The 18,847-nt window shown below is 41.5% G+C and overlaps 1 protein-coding gene across 2 annotated transcripts in view; it reads left to right on the forward strand.

Annotated features, from left to right (window-relative positions):
- Positions 1-989: 989 nt before the first annotated feature.
- LOC117462534 (protein unc-13 homolog A-like) overlaps positions 990-18,847 on the forward strand; it is a 43,869-nt gene continuing 26,011 nt past the window's right edge. For both annotated transcript variants that reach the window (XM_034104804.1, XM_071206278.1), the window contains exons 1-9: positions 990-1,330; positions 5,504-5,533; positions 5,722-5,821; positions 7,696-7,813; positions 7,957-8,080; positions 8,698-8,768; positions 8,962-9,004; positions 9,390-9,419; positions 10,788-11,001. In XM_034104804.1, the coding sequence (XP_033960695.1) occupies positions 1,309-1,330; positions 5,504-5,533; positions 5,722-5,821; positions 7,696-7,813; positions 7,957-8,080; positions 8,698-8,768; positions 8,962-9,004; positions 9,390-9,419; positions 10,788-11,001 (752 nt within the window). In that variant the 5' untranslated portion in view covers positions 990-1,308. The remainder of the gene's footprint in view (positions 1,331-5,503; positions 5,534-5,721; positions 5,822-7,695; positions 7,814-7,956; positions 8,081-8,697; positions 8,769-8,961; positions 9,005-9,389; positions 9,420-10,787; positions 11,002-18,847) is intronic.

Here is an 18,847-nt window from a genome sequence, read left to right on the forward strand (position 1 = left end):
ATAATATCATGTTTTCTTAATTTTTCCTGAGAATGTAGGAGTTAGAGCGAGGTGGGGGGAGTCTGATATCTATATTTGAAAACTAGTTGGGTCACTTTTATTTTACATTATATTTTTAGGCTATATATACACTCGAATTACATCAAATTCACCAACCCTTCTACATAACCGGTAGGGCTAAACATATACTTTGAATTGTATGAAAATCACACTAAAGACTAGTGCAATAATCAAAATTGCATTTGTTTCATATTTGATTTAAAAAAAAATCTACTTATGATCATCTTAATATTACAATTTTCTTTATTAAAAAAGAGATTGATGCAAACATGAGCATCCCTTGCAATATTGTGAATGATCAGAATTGCATAATGTCCAAATAAATCAGCTGTGCTCCAGGGTGCCCTTCAGTGCAGAGAATGTGATGCCCCAAAACAAGCCCTTTTTATGCATATGCCAATCACATACAATCTGACACTGGAGTATTGTAGGCTAGCTTATACATTTTATTTAAAAAAAAAAATACATTTAAACTGCATTTTACAAAGCTTGGTTAGATTATGAAATACTATAATAAGAAAATGTTTCTAAAATGCTTTGTAAGTTTGACTCAAAGGTTTTTTTTGTCATATGCACACTAGCTAGTGTCGTTATGGCAATGACAATCTTAAGTCCCAGCCTAACAATGCACCATAAATATATAGGACATGATAATAAACCAAATAATATAGTGCAAGAAGAAACTGTTTGTAGAAATGAAATAGTGCAAGATTCAGTTGCAGGACCAATGAAAAGTGAAATATATGCATGTCAAATCAAATACAATAAGCTAAAGAGTGAAACTTTGTGAAAATAATGAATGAAATTCCTCGCCTACATCATTGACTGCATGATTATGTTTATTATTCCCCCACCCCCTCCCTCTCTTCCTGCCTGCTACTCATCAACCGTCCGTGACGTCAGGGCGGCGCGGCACGGGGGAGCTGTCCTCGCGCGGAGGGTGCTGCTACTGAAACAAGATGGCTGTGCGCGCAGGAGCAGCAGCGGAGCAGACCTGAAGCAATGCAGAGGAGGGAGAAAAGGGGGGCGAGGAATCCACTCCTGTGTGTCTTGTCCTGCCAGAAGAGCAACATCTCCGCAGAGAAAGAGACGAGCGCTTCTGACATGATGGCGACTGGTTTCCGGTACCTTTTACGGTAACGGTTTGGCGGTTTGAGTTTTTGTAACCAAGAGACAACCGGACTTGACCAAACAAATCACGGAGCTCTCAGCAGAGGACAGCCGGGGACGCTCCCGCCGATATCAGAGATGTCCCTGCTATGTGTGGGAGGTAAGAGAGGACATTTAAGGGCTATGTTTGATGTCTTTAAGTATCACCTGCTGGGGTTTAGCTGCTGTCTGACAGAGGCTGCGGGCTATCATCAGCTCCGGAGAAAAGTCTGTGTAGCCCGAGCAGGATTTGTGCTGATCAGTCATTAAATCACACAGCAGCAGCTAATATTTACGGAAACACAGCACGTTTACAGTGGGGGATGCCACTGGGATACTTTTAACGGCACTGTTGCTGAATGACATGCTTGCTTAATTAACTCAATTAAAGATGCCTTGTATGAATTATCTGACCGCAGAAACAGGTAGGCAGAATTGTTATAGGGTAGCCCAGTCGTGACTGTTAATAGCCTACCATTCATTGGGCTCTTTGAGTTTCTATAAATGTGTACATGGAGGAGGATAACTGCTTTTTCCTATCCTGGTGGTGGGTTGCGGTGTGAGCGTGTGTCATCTCTTCATTCATGAGTGGGCAGTCAGAGGAGGTGGAGGAAGAGGAAAAGCCCCTGCCGCTGCCGCACCACTCCTGCCGCTCTGCCGCGCCGCTGTAGTCGTGAGGGAATACTCGTATTGGGCTGGAGATGCTCGTCCCTTCTTTCTCAGCGTTTTCCCTGAAGCGATGCGTCACCTCCTCCTACCAGACTCCCTGAAAGCTCCTGATGCTGACACTGTTGCCTCGCCATGCCATGAATAAGCATCTGCTGTGGTTGCTCATAAACACCCTTCAGCCTCACACACAGGTTGCAGTCATCAGGGGAGTGTATGATCCACGCTGAGAGAGAGGAGACACCTCTAAAATAACACTGTTGGACAGATAGGGGTTGAATCAGCATAATTGTAAAAACAACTTTCTCCTTATTATTTGGATGTTGTCATCTTGCATTGGAACAAATAGTGCTGACAATTTGAAAGGTTTTGCATTTTGTCCTCACTTGACTTGATATTAAGCAGTGAAGGACTTATAGAAGTATGTTTACTTCTTAACCCAAAACTGTTAATTATTCATATTCATCTTCTCTCAAATATTTGATAAATGTTTGATCCCAATTCGTCCTACATGTAAATATATGTTTGGAGGTATGTTTAGGCGTTGGACGTTTGTCATAGATAATATTGTGGGGATAAAATGATAGTTAAGGAGGTTTCAAAGTCACCTTCTATGCCGGGCCCATAATGGATGCTACCCCCCCTCATCCTGCTGCCAGTCCACCCACTGCCGGGCCCTGCTCTGAGTCAGTGCAGGTGTCATTAAGACCCGGACAGCTATTCATTCATAAACAGTGGCTGCGGCTGTCAGTGTCGTAGACTACGAGACTTGGCAGAGAGCCCTCTTCTGTTCCTGTTACATCATTCATGCTTACCTGACTGGAGCTATTTCTGGCCTCCTCTGTACTTTGTGCCTCTTGAATAGGCAGCATTTCTTCAGAGCATCTGCAGACCCAGCAGAATTCAGACACAGATACAGATTAACTCTGAAAAACTTGGCATTTTTTCCTGCAGATATTCTGCTTTCCTTCATGTCCAGTTTCTCGCCGTCTTGATTTGTTTGAGTTTTTTTAGGTGTGATGTTCTGTCAGCAGTCGCAAAGTCTACTGCAGATCCGTGTGTGTGGGGATATCTGTGCATACATATATGTATATGTATAGGCGCTCTCTGAATCATGTCAGCCCTCTCATTTTGTCAGCGGATGGCTGAACTCGGCTCACCCACTCCCTACTTTACATTCACTGACAGTTCATGTTGAAGGGTTTGCTTGATTCCCTGTCGAGTCTCTGTTTTCTTGGCAATCCGCTTATTCCCATAAGTCAGAGTCTGCTGTGTCAGAGGTACTTCCTGAATGAAGTAATGGGGTTTGCAGAAAATGTACTGTTCAGTCTTACAGATTGTGCTGTGCTTCCTCTGATTAAAGAATACAACAACAAACAGGCTTTGATTTGTTATATCCTTCAAGACATTTAATCAGATGGTGATAGATAGTTATAGCTTTGACCTGGTTTTCTAGGCTCCGTAGCGAAAGCCTACATTTCAATCGATTTATTAATGATACAGCCGATCATAAGCTGTATTGTTTATGAGCTATAGGCACTTACATGTACCGTATTTGTATGTGTGGGTTTGTGTTGCTTAGATACATCCAGTTGTGACAAACTATTGTTTGTTAGCTTGTGGACATTTCTCATCATAACTCAGTCTGTCAGGGAGATGTATGATTGTGTGGTATTATTAAACTTCAGCTTTCCGTTGTCGAAAATCCAATTCCTTTTTTTATTGATCCTCCTCATGTACTGATACATTTCCAGGGCTCTTTTAGTGTTGACACTTAAACACAGGATGAAGCAGGCTCCGATGTGGTCTGCCTAAACATCGTAAAGCATTGCTCGGTTCCTTACTTACCTTCACAGCATTTATTTGCAACTACTCTGGGTTTTCAAATGGAAGTTGTGCCAGTGTCAGGGCATACATTTAGCAAATACACAGATGTGTGTGTTCCAGGTTAAGTTTGCATTAAGCTTGGTGAGGTATTAATGGAAGCAAAGATGAAAAGCTTTTTTTTGGTGTGTGTGTGTGTGTGTGTGTGTGTGTGTGTGTGTGTGTGTGTGTGTGTGTGTGTGTGTGTGTGTGTGTGTGTGTGTGTGTGTGTGTGTGTGTGTGTGTGTGTGTGTGTGTGTGTGTGTGTGTGTGTGTGTGTGTGTGTGTGTGTGTGTGTGTGTGTGTGTGTGTGTGTGTGTGTGTGTGTGTGTGTGTGTGTGTGTGTGTGTGTGTGTGTGTGTGTGTGTGTGTGTGTGTGTGTGTGTGTGTGTGTGTGTGTGTGTGTGTGTGTGTGTGTGTTAAAAAATACACAAAGTGAAAGTATTGAGGAATGGAAACTAGAAAAGTGCCTTGCTGACTCAGGGCAATTTTCCATCAACTTTTCATTTCCTGGTGGTTACTATGACAACCTGTTCTAGTGTGAACGGTCTGTGGAGAATATTGTGAACTAAGACATCAAGTGGTGATCACACTGCTTTTTTAAGGGCCGATAAAAAGTGTTGGTTTGTTTACAGGAAGCATTGAGCTTGCGTTTGCATTTTGTCTTAATGTGAACCTTCGTACACACCTGCAGTGAGGTATGGGGATCTGGAGCATGTGTGTGTGCGCGGTGGAGTGCGGTGGGTAGAGTATTAATAATGTATGTGTGAGTTACGTCAAAGCTGGTAAAAAAGTGCTGCAGAGAGAAAGCCTGGGCTTTAAATGTACTGTGAAAACCCTCTGACACACCGGGTTGGATAAAGCTGGATTTGAATGCTTATGAGACATTCCCATTTGAACAGGCATGTGTGTTCAGTCTCAAACAATCGTATTCTATTTAAATCTCTTCTAATCAGATCATATTAGTGATGTAGATATACATGTTTTGGTAATCCTTTGTAATCTGTGCTGTATGCTATGTTTCTCTTTCCCACACTGATGAAGTTCTGTGGGAAAGTCCCCCACGCGCTGTGTTTCTATGTATTTCCCCCACACTCAGTGCCAACATGTCAGACCTTATGGCAACAACAAAGAATGCAGAGCACTGGGTATAAACACTAATGTGACTGCCAAGTAAATATGTACATTGCATACAACTTAGTGACTCACTTGTATCTTAACAGCTCTTCCTAATTGAAAGTATGTATAACTTTAAAATATGAATCCTATATTTGACCTTAAAACATGTTTTAGCTTCATTATTTCCGTGTAAGTGTAAGCAATAGTACGACTTCTTTGGGGTGGAAATCCTGCTTCTCTGTTTCAACAGAGAAGACAAACAGAACAGCCAACAAGAAATAATAAAGACAAAACATAGCATGACAGGAATACCATACTTAATGACATACATGATCATAGTGGGAAAGAACATACAAAATAGTATACAAATACATAAATAAACATAAAGGGTGCAAATGAGCCCAGACTACTATTATTACAGATTGTAAATTGTGTACCAAATGTATAAAAGTTCTTCAACATACTAATATTACAGCATTCATTTTTTTACAGTAAGTTCAATGTAGTAGAACTGTGTTTTTTATTGGATCTCGGGCCTCCACACGGTTCTCTGGGTGAAAGCCAGTAGAGATCATGCATGAGCGTTCAGAAGTGAAAGCAGATGGCGTTCCTGTGTGTGACACTGTCCCTCTCTGTGTGTCCACAGTGAAGAAAGCCAAGCTGGACGGACCCCAAGGTAAGACCAGGGATGCTGGAAATAGAAAAAGGGAGGCTGTTATGTCACATAAATCTTTAAGCAGACTGAGGACGCATTACATGCTGCAGCCATCAATGCAAAGGATGCAGTCAGTTCCTATGTAGATTAATATACTCTCTAATATCTACATTATTATCTTCTAATCTCCCCCCTCTCTCCTTTTACAGAGAAGTTCAACACTTATGTGACTCTAAAAGTACAAAATGTGAAGAGCACAACCATTGCTGTCAGGGGCAACCTGCCCAGCTGGGAGCAAGACTTCATGTTGTGAGTCCCTCGTCTTCTTCAGATTCTGTTTCTCCGTCCTCTCCCTTCTCCCTTCATCGTCTCCGTCACTTCTCCTGCTTGAGAGCTTTTCTTTTTTATCTTGCCTTCTATCAACCTGTACGCCCTCCTCTTCTTTCTCTCCTCCTTCCTCCAAGTGCCCTTCATCTCTACATTGCTCGACGTAGGTCTTCCTCTCCACATCCGCACCTCAAACAACTGCCTCATCCTCTTTTTTTTTTTCATCCGCTATCCCTCGACACTTGCCCTTCTCATCCTTATTCCAAACCTTGGCTTCCTCCCAGCCCCACCTTCCTCTCCTCTGTCAATTCTTTAAACATCATTCCTTGATCTTCATCTACTCAGCCCCTCCTCCTTCTCTTCCTCTTCCTCTTTACATCTCAACCTTACTTTTAACTCTTCCAATCTCCTCCTATTATTGCTCAATAGCAGCTCTTCCCACTAGTTTGTCCCACTAGTTTGCATGAGCTTTGTTTCAGTACATATTGCATGCAGAGATGATGTCTTTACAGTGCTCTCAGGGTGGTAAATGGTGAGGATCCTTTAGCATGTGGGATGCAGCAGGCAGGCTGACTGCGGAGTCCTGTGCGTTTTGTATGATGTTTGGAGGCGTTGATCGTTGTTCCGGGGTTGCATCAGTGAAGCTGTGTTATGTAATGTTTGGGCTGCAGAGAAAGCCTCGTCGCCTTCTTCAAACGGCCTTTAAGTGACTGCGCCCCCTCAGTCCCTGCATCAAACAGGCACGTTCCCAAAAGGAGTCACCACCCAGACGGGAAATCCAGTACCCCTATTTCTTAATTAAAGTTCCCACTCGCTCCCTGCAGGCATGCGATACAATCACCTCCTCCACTGCCTTCATCACACTCTTCTCCTCTCCTCTCTTAATTCATCCCCCGCTCTCTTTCTCTCTTCTTTTGCTGCTTCCTGCTGTCTTGTAAATGTTTTATGTTGGATTCGCTCAGGCTTGCTCAGGCTTGCTCCCGCACAGAGCTGTCTTATATGTGTCACAGTAAAGCCCACAAGTAATTCATGTGCATCTTCAGTGTGTATGACTACCTGTGTGTTTAGCAAATAGGTTATAATGTGTAGTCAGCTAAATATGGTTCAAGTATCGAAGTGAAAACTGGTAATGCAAAATCACCATGTGAATATTTAGATTTATAACATGTTTCATTTTATATTATTATGTATTTGCTCTTTGTGTAAATATTGGATAATTTTACCTCAAAAGACGAATGGTGTAGTTTTTAACAATTTCTTTACAGTTTATTTGTAGATGCTTTTCATAAGGTACTCTATGTAAAATGTAAATATGGTCTTTTGTTTGTTTTATTATTTTTATTAAGAAGAGTTTCTTTGTCTCTTTTGCATTTTTCTAGTTAATACTAATAACAACTTGTCAAAAAGAAACTAATATTAATACAATCAATGTTTTATTATATATATTATTTTTATATTGCAAGTCTTTATTAATTCATATGTATTGTCAATATAACTCTTAATTATTAAACGTTGTATCTCTCTATGTTTAGAGATATTTGCCTATGTACATTTACCGTCCAGAAATGTGCATTGAATTATTAAACTGCTGATCCATGCGTGTCCTGAACATTTGAACTAATAATATTTTGTAAGTGGAGTTAAAATTGTAATAATCCTTCAGAAATGTAGTGGTGACTTTTAACTTTTAAGTAGCATCAAATGGAAAAAGGAAAGTGAAGTAGAAATAAATCAAACATTTACTAGCAGTTGAGTAAATGTACCAACTTTCCACAGAAGTCTTCAAATGAATTGTCGTACATTTTTCTTCGGACTTTTGACGAACCCCCCCTGTTTGTCTTCCTCTTCCTATCCAGCGAAATAAACCGCTTGGACCTGGGTCTGACGGTAGAGGTGTGGAACAAAGGGCTGATCTGGGACACCATGGTGGGCACTGTGTGGATCCCCCTCCGGAGCATCCGGCAGTCCAATGAGGTTTGCCACCAGCACCACTTGAGAAATACTGTATTTGAACTCTCTGTACTCGGGGGACTGCTCCGACATGTTTTTAATCACGATCATCCATTTATACAGCATGTTGTTTGTGTGTCGGCCTCAAAATGTCTTTCTGTACGCAGGAGGGCCTGGGGGAGTGGCTCACGCTGGACTCTCAGGTCATCATGACTGATAATGAGATCTCCGGCACCAAAGAGCCCACTCTCCACCTGGTGCTGCTCGACACACGCTTTGAGCTGCCTCTCGGTGAGAAATCAATATTCACATACAAGTGAGAAACTGTCAATATGGGGAGAAGATGGAAATATAGAAATATAGGAAATCAGCAGTCCTTGAGAGAATGAGAAGCCGACTTGAATAAATGATGTCTGTCGGTGTATTTTCACAGCAAACTGTAATTTATGAACACCAATAATCCCTGAATGATTAATTCAACTGACCTGCTTCCAGTGATATGTATTCAAGACTGTCTGTGAGTCGAGGAGAGCGTTTGTGTCCTTTACTTCTCAGTGATCAAGCTGTGCTCCTCTTTACATTGATTAGGTGTCATTTTCTCACTGTTTCCTCTTCCTCCAGTCGATATTGTTCACCTGACTCCTCCATTTGTGGAGCTGATCTATTTATAGCGGATTGGCTTTGAAGCTGGGAGTGAACAGGCCCATTTTCAAAGTCACTGATCTTAACAGGCCAAATATCTGGGTCACATAATATTGGGGTTGTTTTAGCTCCCTTTATCTCCAGAGTTTATAACGACGACAGAAGTTTTTCCAGGGGAAATGAATATCTATGTTAACGGCTGATGTAGGTAGAGCTCAATTAAAGCTGTGTTTGTCAACTGAGTTTGCCTGCTGTGTTGTTTCCAGATATCCCTGAGGATGAGGCACGATACTGGACAAAAAAACTGGAGCAGATCAATGCCATGAGGGACCAAGATGTAAGCAGTCGCCCCATTTGATTTAGCACCCTAGAATATCCTCACAACTCACCAACATGCCCAGATGATTTATTGGCAAAACAACCATATTACACATACATTTCTCCACTTCCTGAATACAGCATCTCCCTATTAGTTTACCAGCTAATCTATGTCAAGTTTTCAATCTGTCTGACTCCAGTTTTCTTACCAGGAGGAGCAGGAGCGGCCTCTTCGTGCACCAGGAACCCAGTGCTGTAAGTGACAGTTCACCCTATATATTAACCATCTGTTTATGCTGAGCAAGAGAATGATGTGATAAGCTGTTGAGATGTAATTAGATTGCTTAAGCTCAGTATGTGTATAATGTGTGTAACCCCCACATGAGTTGTTGTGTGTGTCGGAGGGTGATAGGATGGCTGCACTGTAAAGAATCGATAGGGGTTTCAGATGTCCGGAGGTGCTTCTCCAGGAGGCTGCTGAGCTTCCTCTGGTTAAGTCTGCAGAGCTGCAGCACTTCCTCCGCGCTCTCTTTCCATCCACCAGCACCATCTGGGAACCTTAATTACGTGAATGCATGTTTATGTTTGGGCACCAGTGCAGTTCATAATCAATACTAAAAACACTCCTGTTTTATTGCAGGTAACTGGAGCCTGTGGGGAGAGCAACAAAGTAAGTGTACATACAATATACAAATACTGTGCATACACTGGAGTCCATATGTATCTGGAGAATCACATGTTGTATACATTTGGTTCTCTTACCATCACAAAAGCTTTGAAACAGGGAGTGTAACACTTAAAGCTTCAATTTGTTTTTTTGGGTGAAGAATGTCAGAAGAAGAGCGAGTTTATGCAAATGCCCAAAAACAAAACATTGTTTTTCTCTCTTACCTTTTTGTGGTATCTGGTCATGCAGATAGTTTTTGTTTATCCTGCTCTGTGATATCTGCCACCATCCCCTCAAACAATACAACTAAGTTACATTTCGTTTGTGGTGCTCTTAAAAAAAATGCCACTTCGAAAATGAAATAGCAAAATCTCTTCTCAAGAACGATGTCTTGTTGCTCTAGAAAATGACATATTTCCTATTAACATCCATCTTTCATATCTATATATTTTTTATAAAGTATTTCTGATGAACGGTCTGTGGATTACTCAGGGTAATTTATCTTGTTTAATATTTCTATTTAATGTGCTGCCGTGCAGAGCCACAATAATGAACATTGAACCGTGCATAATGCTTATAGGAAACATAGAGTACTTGGAAGAAACAACTCTCCCCACCTCTCTTCCTTTCTGTCCTTTTTCTGTAATGCTGTGATTAGCGGATGCTTTTATATAAGCGTCTGTCAATCTCACCCACACAAGTGCAGAGACTCATCTCCTCTCTTTCCACACAGAGGAAAAGGGAAAGAGCTTAATGATAGCTGGTGAGCTGATGAAGTGAGTGAGAGGGAAAGAGAGAGAAACATGGGGACACGGTTGAAGTGAGAAACAAAGTTCGATGACTTTAATTAGTGTCAAACAGATGACCATGAAGGTGTAAGCGTCGCAGGAGCCACCTTCATCAGAGCGTGAGACGGCGATGGATAATGATGAATGATTAATAGATGCTGGCTTCGTTCTTGACTGATTCAGCTCTGCTAAAGTCTCTCATCACTTCCCTCTGGGATGTTCATCTCTGATCTGTGGACATCACAGAAATACAGCATGTCCTGATGGTGAGCAGGAGTGGATTTATGTGCAGTTATGATGAGGAGAATGAGAAGAAAGCCCATAATGATATTCATCATGTGCTTTATGTATGGATGCACTCTGAATGACCTATATGGGTCTAAAAGGGGTTCAGTATGCTCACATCTCATCTCTATATTATCTGTAATAACCATAGTACAGAGAATTGTTTCAATCGGGATCATCCCTTTTTAAGTTGTTTTTTTCTCATGCTCTTGCTTTTATCTTCTCCTATTTCTGAAATCTATGATGACACCATCAAAAGGACTGATGCAGCTTTTTCTTTTGATGTGCGTCTGTGCAGATGAAGACCCAGACAGCGCTGTGGATGACAGGGACAGCGACTATCGCAGTGAGACCAGTAACAGCATCCCCCCCCCCTACTACAGCACATCGCAGCCCAACGCCTCCGTCCACCAGTATCCCATCAGCCAACAGCACAGCAGCACCAGAAGCCTCTCGTACCCGCGCTCTGGCAACGGCCAGGACCTCGAGTACCCGCACCAGAGGACTGTCAGGTGTGTGCTGCACTGTCAATTCATGTTGATTCATTAATTGATAAATAATTTGTTGTAAACTATTAAGAGGCAAGGTGACTTCAGATTGCTTGTTTGATTCATCCATCCATTTCTTATTCAGTTTTAAATGATTTAAAACAAATGTGGTGAGAAGCATTTTTGCTTATGAAATAGCTTAAAGGGAGACTGTGTAACTTATAGAAAAAAAGTAATAACAGAATTTACTTTAATAAACTAAATATAATATAACCTGTAAGAATTTTAAACTCACTTGGTATTGTACAATGAGTAGCTTATAGAGGCTAATTCAATCTTATTTTAGACAGATTTTATTGTATAATGAACATTATCGATTTAATTTGCTGCCCTTTATGACCCTTTTCTTCTTGTGCTTCTTTTAGCATTTACCAATTTGCCGTATTTACTTCCTTTTCATTTTATTTGATAATCTTAAGAGGAAACTTAAAACGTTGTAACACCAATCTAAATGAACATTTAAAAGAAAACAAGAGGGTAGAAGGACTTATTTCCAAGATGGACCTTGTTGTCGTTCATTCATTTATAAATGTGTATTCATTTTCTGCTCGTTGAATTAACTTAACAATACAGTTATTACTTTAAAAAATACTTTGTGGTGAAGTAATACGCCTTTTTCACAGCACACTTATGAGGTAGTATTGGACGTAAAACCGTGTTACTTATGATAAACAATGGCTCCGTTGTATTGAAGTCTCCCAGTAAACCATGTCACAGTATCAGGACCCTGAAACTAAATCAACCATCATTTATTTTATTATTTACACCTGTGCTTTTCCCAATGTGACGAGTCAAAATACCCTCCACGAGAAAGGCCTTGGAGTGAATGATCATAGTCAATGACATTCTGCCGTGCGCTGTGTGTGTGTCAGTCCTTCATTGGGTTATACAGACAAAGCGCTACTTCAGAGTTGTCTGCAATACTGTGTCATTTCTCAGCTCATATTGACATGCTTCTCAAAGACTTGGCATGAAAGTATGTGCCCCTTCACCTCTTGCTTCATGAATTATTCAACTGGCAATCTAATGGTCAATACTGCATATAAGATTAGACGCTTGTGTGAGTGTATTGGACAGGGCAGCCTCCACACACCCCCGCCCATTCATCTCTTTCCTCTCGGCTCTCTACACTCACTCCCTGCGCTCTCTCCCTCTATTCCTCTCGATGCTCACCACTCCCTTCCTGTCTTCACTATCTCCCCCCCCCTCCCCATTCATCCTACTTCCTATCTGGCCTCTATGCTGTTTTAATAGCCCTATTTATCAAGGAGTATAAATACTTTCCCCCAGTTTGTTGTATTTCTGGATGCCTGTTCTTTTTCCTTTGTCAGCTTTCTGGAGGCCTCTCTTTGAGTTCTGCTCTAATTCTCGCTGCTTGTCTGTTACTCTTGTATCGCCAGTACTTTTCATTGATTAACCATTGGCATTATTCATGGCCATAACAAGACATGTAGAAAAGGTTTTTTAGTAAGGCTGTCCAGTAGAGTACAAAGTGTACAGGCCAGTGAGTGTGCTTTTATGTGTTTATGTATACAGTGATGTTATGTAACTAAGTACATTTGCTCAAGTACAGTACTTAAAGGTGGGGTAGGTAATTTTGGAGAAACCAGCTCGAGTGCGCTAGAATTTGAAAATACACAGCCGAAAGAAATCTGCTACTTCCTTACAGAGCCCCTCCTCCAACACACACGAACGCGCACATGACCAATGAGGGCACGAGATAAGTTTGTGCACAGATGGAAGGCTGACAGGCAGGTAGGCCATCCAGTTACTTTAGCCGGGCCGGCTAAAATGATTGTTCATGCTTTTTACAGTACTACGGCTTCCACAGATGACATTTTTTTATGGATTTTTTGTCAAAGCACTTCAGATATTCATTGCTATCAGGATGTTAAGAGCATTCCATGGAATATAACAAAAAGTGTATCTCGAGCCGCTTTCTCAAACTTACCTACCCCACCTTTAAGTTACATTTTTAGGTACTTGTACTTAAATATTTACTTTTTTTGCTACTTTGTACTTTTACAATTCAGTTGTAAATAGTTTACTTTTACCCAACTAACCTTTAGTTACTTGGCAGATTTAGATTAAAGATGTGAAATATAAACAACACTTAAATAATACTTTAGTTACACCTAGAGTAAATCACAAGCTACCCTGCAGCATGCAGACAAATTCAAACTAGCTGCACCTTTTGATAAACACTTTGATGCATACATAATTATAATCAAAACATATGATACAGTGGGGCAAAAAAGTATTTAGTCAGCCACCAATTGTGCAAGTTCTCCCACTTAAAAAGACGAGAGAGGCCTGTAATTTTCATCCTAGGTACACTTCAACTATGAGAGACAGAATGGGGGGAAAGAATCCAGGAAATCACATTGTAGGATTTTTAATGAATTAATTGGTAAATTCCTCGGTAAAATAAGTATTTGGTCACCTACAAACAAACAAGATTTCTGGCTCTCACAGACCTGTAACTTCTTCTTTAAGAGCCTCCTCTGTCCTCCACTTGTTAACTGTATTAATGGCACCTGGTTGAACTTGTTATCAGTATAAAAGACACGTCCACAACCTCAAACAGTCACAAACAGTCACTCCAAACTCCACTATGGCCAAGACCAAAGAGCTGTCAAAGGACACCAGAAACAAAATTGTAGACCTGCACCAGGCTGGGAAGACTGAATCTGCAATAGGTAAGCAGCTTGGTGTGAAGAAATCAACTGTGGGAGCAATTATTAGAAAATGGAAGACATACCAGACCACTGATAATCTCCCTCGATCTGGGGCTCCACGCAAGATCTCACCCCGTGGGGTCAAAATGATCACAAGAACAGTGAGCAAAAATCCCAGAACCACACGGGGGGACCTAGTCAATGACCTGCAGAGAGCTGGGACCAAAGTAACCAAGGCAAGGCAAGGCAAGGCAAGGCAAGGCAAGGCAAGGCAAGGCAAGGCAAGGCAAGGCAAGGCAAGGCAAGGCAAGGCAAGGCAAGGCAAGGCAAGGCAAGGCAAGGCAAGGCAAGGCAAGGCAAGGCAAGGCAAGGCAAGGCAAGGCAAGGCAAGGCAAGGCAAGGCAAGGCAAGGCAAGGCAAGGCAAGGCAAGGCAAGGCAAGGCAAGGCAAGGCAAGGCAAGGCAAGGCAAGGCAAGGCAAGGCAAGGCAAGGCAAGGCAAGGCAAGGCAAGGCAAGGCAAGGCAAGGCAAGGCAAGGCAAGGCAAGGCAAGGCAAGGCAAGGCAAGGCAAGGCAAGGCAAGGCAAGGCAAGGCAGCACTTTTCAACACAAGGCAATTCAAAGTGCTTTACAAAAAATGAAAGACATTAAGAAATTGGCTAGTTACAGTGCAGTCTAAGATATGAATAGTTCAATTAAACATTAAAAGAAAAAGTACAAGGATAAAAGTTACAGTGCAGTCTAAGATATGAATAGTTCAATTAAAAGCAGCAACAAAAAGAAAAGTCTTCAGCCTGGATTTAAAAGTAGTCAGAGTTGCAGCGGACCTGCAGGTTTCTGGGAGTTTGTTCCAGATATTTGGAGCATAATAACTGAACGCTGCTTTACCATGTTTAGTTCTGACTCTGGGGACAGAAAGCTGACCAGTCCCTGAAGGCCTGAGAGATCTGGATGGTTCATAATTTAGCAGGAGGTCAGAAATGTATTTTGGGCCTAAACCATTCAGTGCTTTCTAAACCAGCAGCAGTATTTTGAAATCTATTCTTTGACACACAGGAAGCCAGTGTAAAGACTTCAGAACAGGAGTGATGTGATCCACTTTCTTAGTGTTAGTGAGGACTCGAGCAGCGGCGTTCTGAATCAGCTGCAGCTTCCTAATAGATTTTTTAGTGAGACCTGTGAAGACACCATTGCAGTAGTCGAGTCTACTGAAGATAAAAGCATGGACAAGTTTTTCCAAATCCTGCTGTGACATTAGTCTTTTAATCCTAGATATATTCTTTAGGTGATAGTAGCCTGATTTAGTAACTGTTTTAATGTGACTGTTGAAACTCAGGTCAGAGTCCATGACTACACCTAGATTTCTGGCTTTATCTGTTGTTTTGAACATTGCAGACTGAAGCTCAGCGCTAACTGTTATACGTTCTGACTTGGCTCCAATAACCATTACCTCAGTTTTATCGTTGTTTAATTGGAGAAAGTTCTGACACATCCAGTCATTAATTTGTTCAATGCACTTACTTACTGTTTGAATTGGAGCATAGTCTCCTGGTGAAATTGTTACGTACATTTGTGTGTCATCTGCATAGCTATGGTAACTTATTTTGTTGTTTTTCATTATCTGAGCCAGTGGTAGCATGTAGACGTTAAAGAGAAGAGGCCCCAAGATGGAGCCTTGAGGAACCCCACATGTCATATTTGTCAACTCAGATGTGTATTTACTAGGGCTGTCAGTCGATTAAAATATTTAATCGCGATTAATCGCATGATTGTCCATAGTTAATCGCGATTAATCGCAAATTAATCGCACATTATTTATCTGTTCTAAATGTACCTTAGAGGAATATTTTTCAAGTTTTTAATACTCTTATCAACATATGAGTGGACAAATATGCTTTATGCAAATGTTTATTATCATTTGAACAATGACAACAATTCTCATGAATATTAAACACAACAACCTCTGTGTGTGTGTGTGTGTGTGTGTGTGTGTGTGTGTGTGTGTGTGTGTGTGTGTGTGTGTGTGTGTGTGTGTGTGTGTGTGTGTGTGTGTGTGTGTGTGTGTGTGTGTGTGTGTGTGTGTGTGTGTGTGTGTGTGTGTGTGTGTGTGTGTGTGTGTGTGTGTGTGTGTGTGTGTGTGTGTGTGTGTGTGTGTGTGTGTGTGTGTGTGTGTGTGTGTGTGTGTGTGTGTGTGTGTGTGTGTGTGTGTGTGTGTGTGTGTGTGTGTGTGTGTGTGTGTGATCATTGGAGCTATGTGCAACTCAAGGTATGCTCGAACGGGAGCTGCCTGGACGCTGCAATCATGTTGCGCGCACTATCCGTGCTGAGTGTGCTGACTTTTCGTACAATGAATGTCGCACTGTCTGGCTACCTGCATAAAATGAAGTGCTCGGCGAAATGTTGCTCCTCTGTTTTCATTTAAACAGCTCCTTATATCCGTTAGCGCAGCTAGCTAGCACCAGATGCTAACAACAACAACAATACACGTAAGGTCTCTCTCGCGCCACACATACACACACCCTCCCGGTCCACCCGATGGCCTGCCGGTGCCTGCCGGTGAGCGTGGAAGTGTGGTCGGCCACAAGCGGACGGCAGGAGCGGGGCTGTCAGCATCAGCTTGTAGATGGTATTTTAAACTTGATGCGCTCTGAAACTACGGGGCGGTCGAGGACAAAAAATACACATGCGTTAATCGCGTTAAAATAATTAGTGGCGTTCATTTTTGCGTTAACGCGTTATTAACGCGTTAACTTCACAGCCCTAGTATTTACCTATAGAAACAAAGTTGTTTCTGTCCTTTAGGTAGGATTCAAACCAATTTAGAACTGTTTCCGAAAGTCCCATCCAGTTTTCCAGTCGGTCTAGTAATATGCTGTGGTCAACAGTGTCAAACGCAGCACTGAGATCTAATAATACTAACACTGAAGTTCTGCCACTGTCTGTGTTTAAGTGGATGTCATTAAAGACCTTTACAAGAGCAGTCTCAGTGCTGTGATTTGGACGAAAGCCTGACTGGAACACATCGAAACAGTTATTTAAATGCAAAAAATTACTCAACTGTTGAAAAACAACTTTTTCAATGATTTTACCTAGAAATGGCAGGTTTGATATAGGCCTGTAATTGTTTATTACTGAAGCATCTAGATTATTCTTTTTTAAGAGCGGTTTAATGACTGCAGTTTTCAGGGCCTGTGGAAAAATACCTGAGTGAAGAGATTTGTTTACTATATGAAGTAGATCTGAGGCCATGCAAGGCAAAACATCTTTGAAAAATCCTAATATCAAGGCAGCAGGAGGAGGATTTCAGAAGTTGTATAATGTCCTCTAGGTTTTTATCATTAATCTGATGGAATTGTGTCATGGTGTTTGAATTGATGTTAAGTGGACACAGAGACAACACATTTGCTGTTCCTGATGCAGAGGCACTGACTGCTTGTCTGATTTTCTGAAATTTGTCAGTGAAAAAGGAGGCAAAATCATTGCACGCCCTGGTGGATAGAAATTCAGAGGCTACTGACACTGGGGGGTTAGTTAGTCTGTCGACGGTAGCAAACAAGGCACGGGCGTTGTTTTTGTTTTTGGTAATGATGTCAGAGAAGAACGATTGTCGTGCGTTTTTCAATTCCAAATTATAAAGGCCAAGTCTCTCTTTATAGATTTCAAAGTGAACCTGAAGATTTGTTTTTCGCCACCTGCGTTCAGCTTTTCGACATTCTCTTTTTTCTGTTTTCACGGTCATGGCCTTTCTCCAGGGAGATATTTTCTTCCCAGTCACTTCCTTTACCTTAGTTGGAGCAATGGCATCTATAACATTTTTAATTTTTGAATTAAAATGATCTACTAGCTCATTTACTGAGATGTTAGCTGGGGCAAGTGTGGAAGAAAGATTCTGAATAAACATTTTCCTAGTATTTTCAGTTAAATATCGCTTTGTGGTTACCTCTTTTTGAACATTTTTGTGAACAGAAATAGAGCTCTCAAAGAAAACACAGGAATGATCAGAGAGTGCAACATCAGTCACCACAACCTTAGAGATATTCAGACCCTTTGAGATAATTAAGTCCAGAGTGTGCCCCTTATTGTGCGTGGGCTCCGTCACATGCTGAGTCAGTCCATAGCTATCAAGAACACAAAACAGTTATTTCGCCCCTCTGTCCTGGGGGTTGTCAACATGGATGTTAAAATCACCAACAATGACTAGACGGTCAAAGTCAATACACACTATAGACAGCAGTTCAGTAAAGTCATCAAAAAAGCCTGCACAGTATTTGGGTGGTCTATAGATATTTAGGAACAGAGCTCGAGAGGAGCATTTCAGCTGAAGGGCCACATATTCAAAAGAATCAAAGTTTCCATACGATGTCTTCCTGCATTGAAGGGAATCATTGAACAGAATAGCAACTCCACCCCCTTTCTTATGCATTCTTTCCTGACTCATAAAACTAAAGTTGGGAGGGGTTGATTCGATAAGAACAGCTGCACTGTTATTTTGTTCAATCCAAGTTTCTGTTAAAAACATAAAATCGAGATTGTGCTCAGTGATAAAATCATTGATTAAAAATGTTTTTCCTGCCAAAGACCTGACATTTAATAAAGCTAGTTTAAGTTTGTTAAACACACTATCAGTCAAAGGCTACCATCAGTAACGCCAGGGACTCAAATCCTGCAGTGCCAGACGTGTCCCCCTACATGTCCAGGCCCGTCTGAAGTTTACTAGAGAGCATTTAGATGATCCAGAAGAGGATTGGGAGAATGTCATACGGTCAGATGAAACCAAAATAGAACTTTTTGGTAAAAACTCAACTAGACGTGTTTGGAGGAGAAAGAATGCTGAGTTATATCCAAAGAAAATCATACCTACTGTGAAACATGGGGGTGGAAACATCATGCTTTGGTGCTGTTTTTCTGCAAAGGAACCAGGACGACTGATCTGTGTAAAGGAAAGAATGAATGGGGCCATGTATCGTGAGATTTTGAGTGACAACCTCCTTCCATCAGTAAGGGCATTGAAGATGAAACGTGGCTGGGTCTTTCAGCATGACAATGATCCCAAACACACTGCCCGGGCAACGAAGGAGTGGCTTCGTAAGAAGCATTTCAAGGTCCTGGAGTGGCCTAGCCAGTCTCCAGATCT

This window comes from Pseudochaenichthys georgianus, chromosome 17 (assembly GCF_902827115.2).
Source record: "Pseudochaenichthys georgianus chromosome 17, fPseGeo1.2, whole genome shotgun sequence".
In the NCBI taxonomy this organism is placed as follows: Eukaryota; Metazoa; Chordata; class Actinopteri; order Perciformes; family Channichthyidae; genus Pseudochaenichthys; species Pseudochaenichthys georgianus.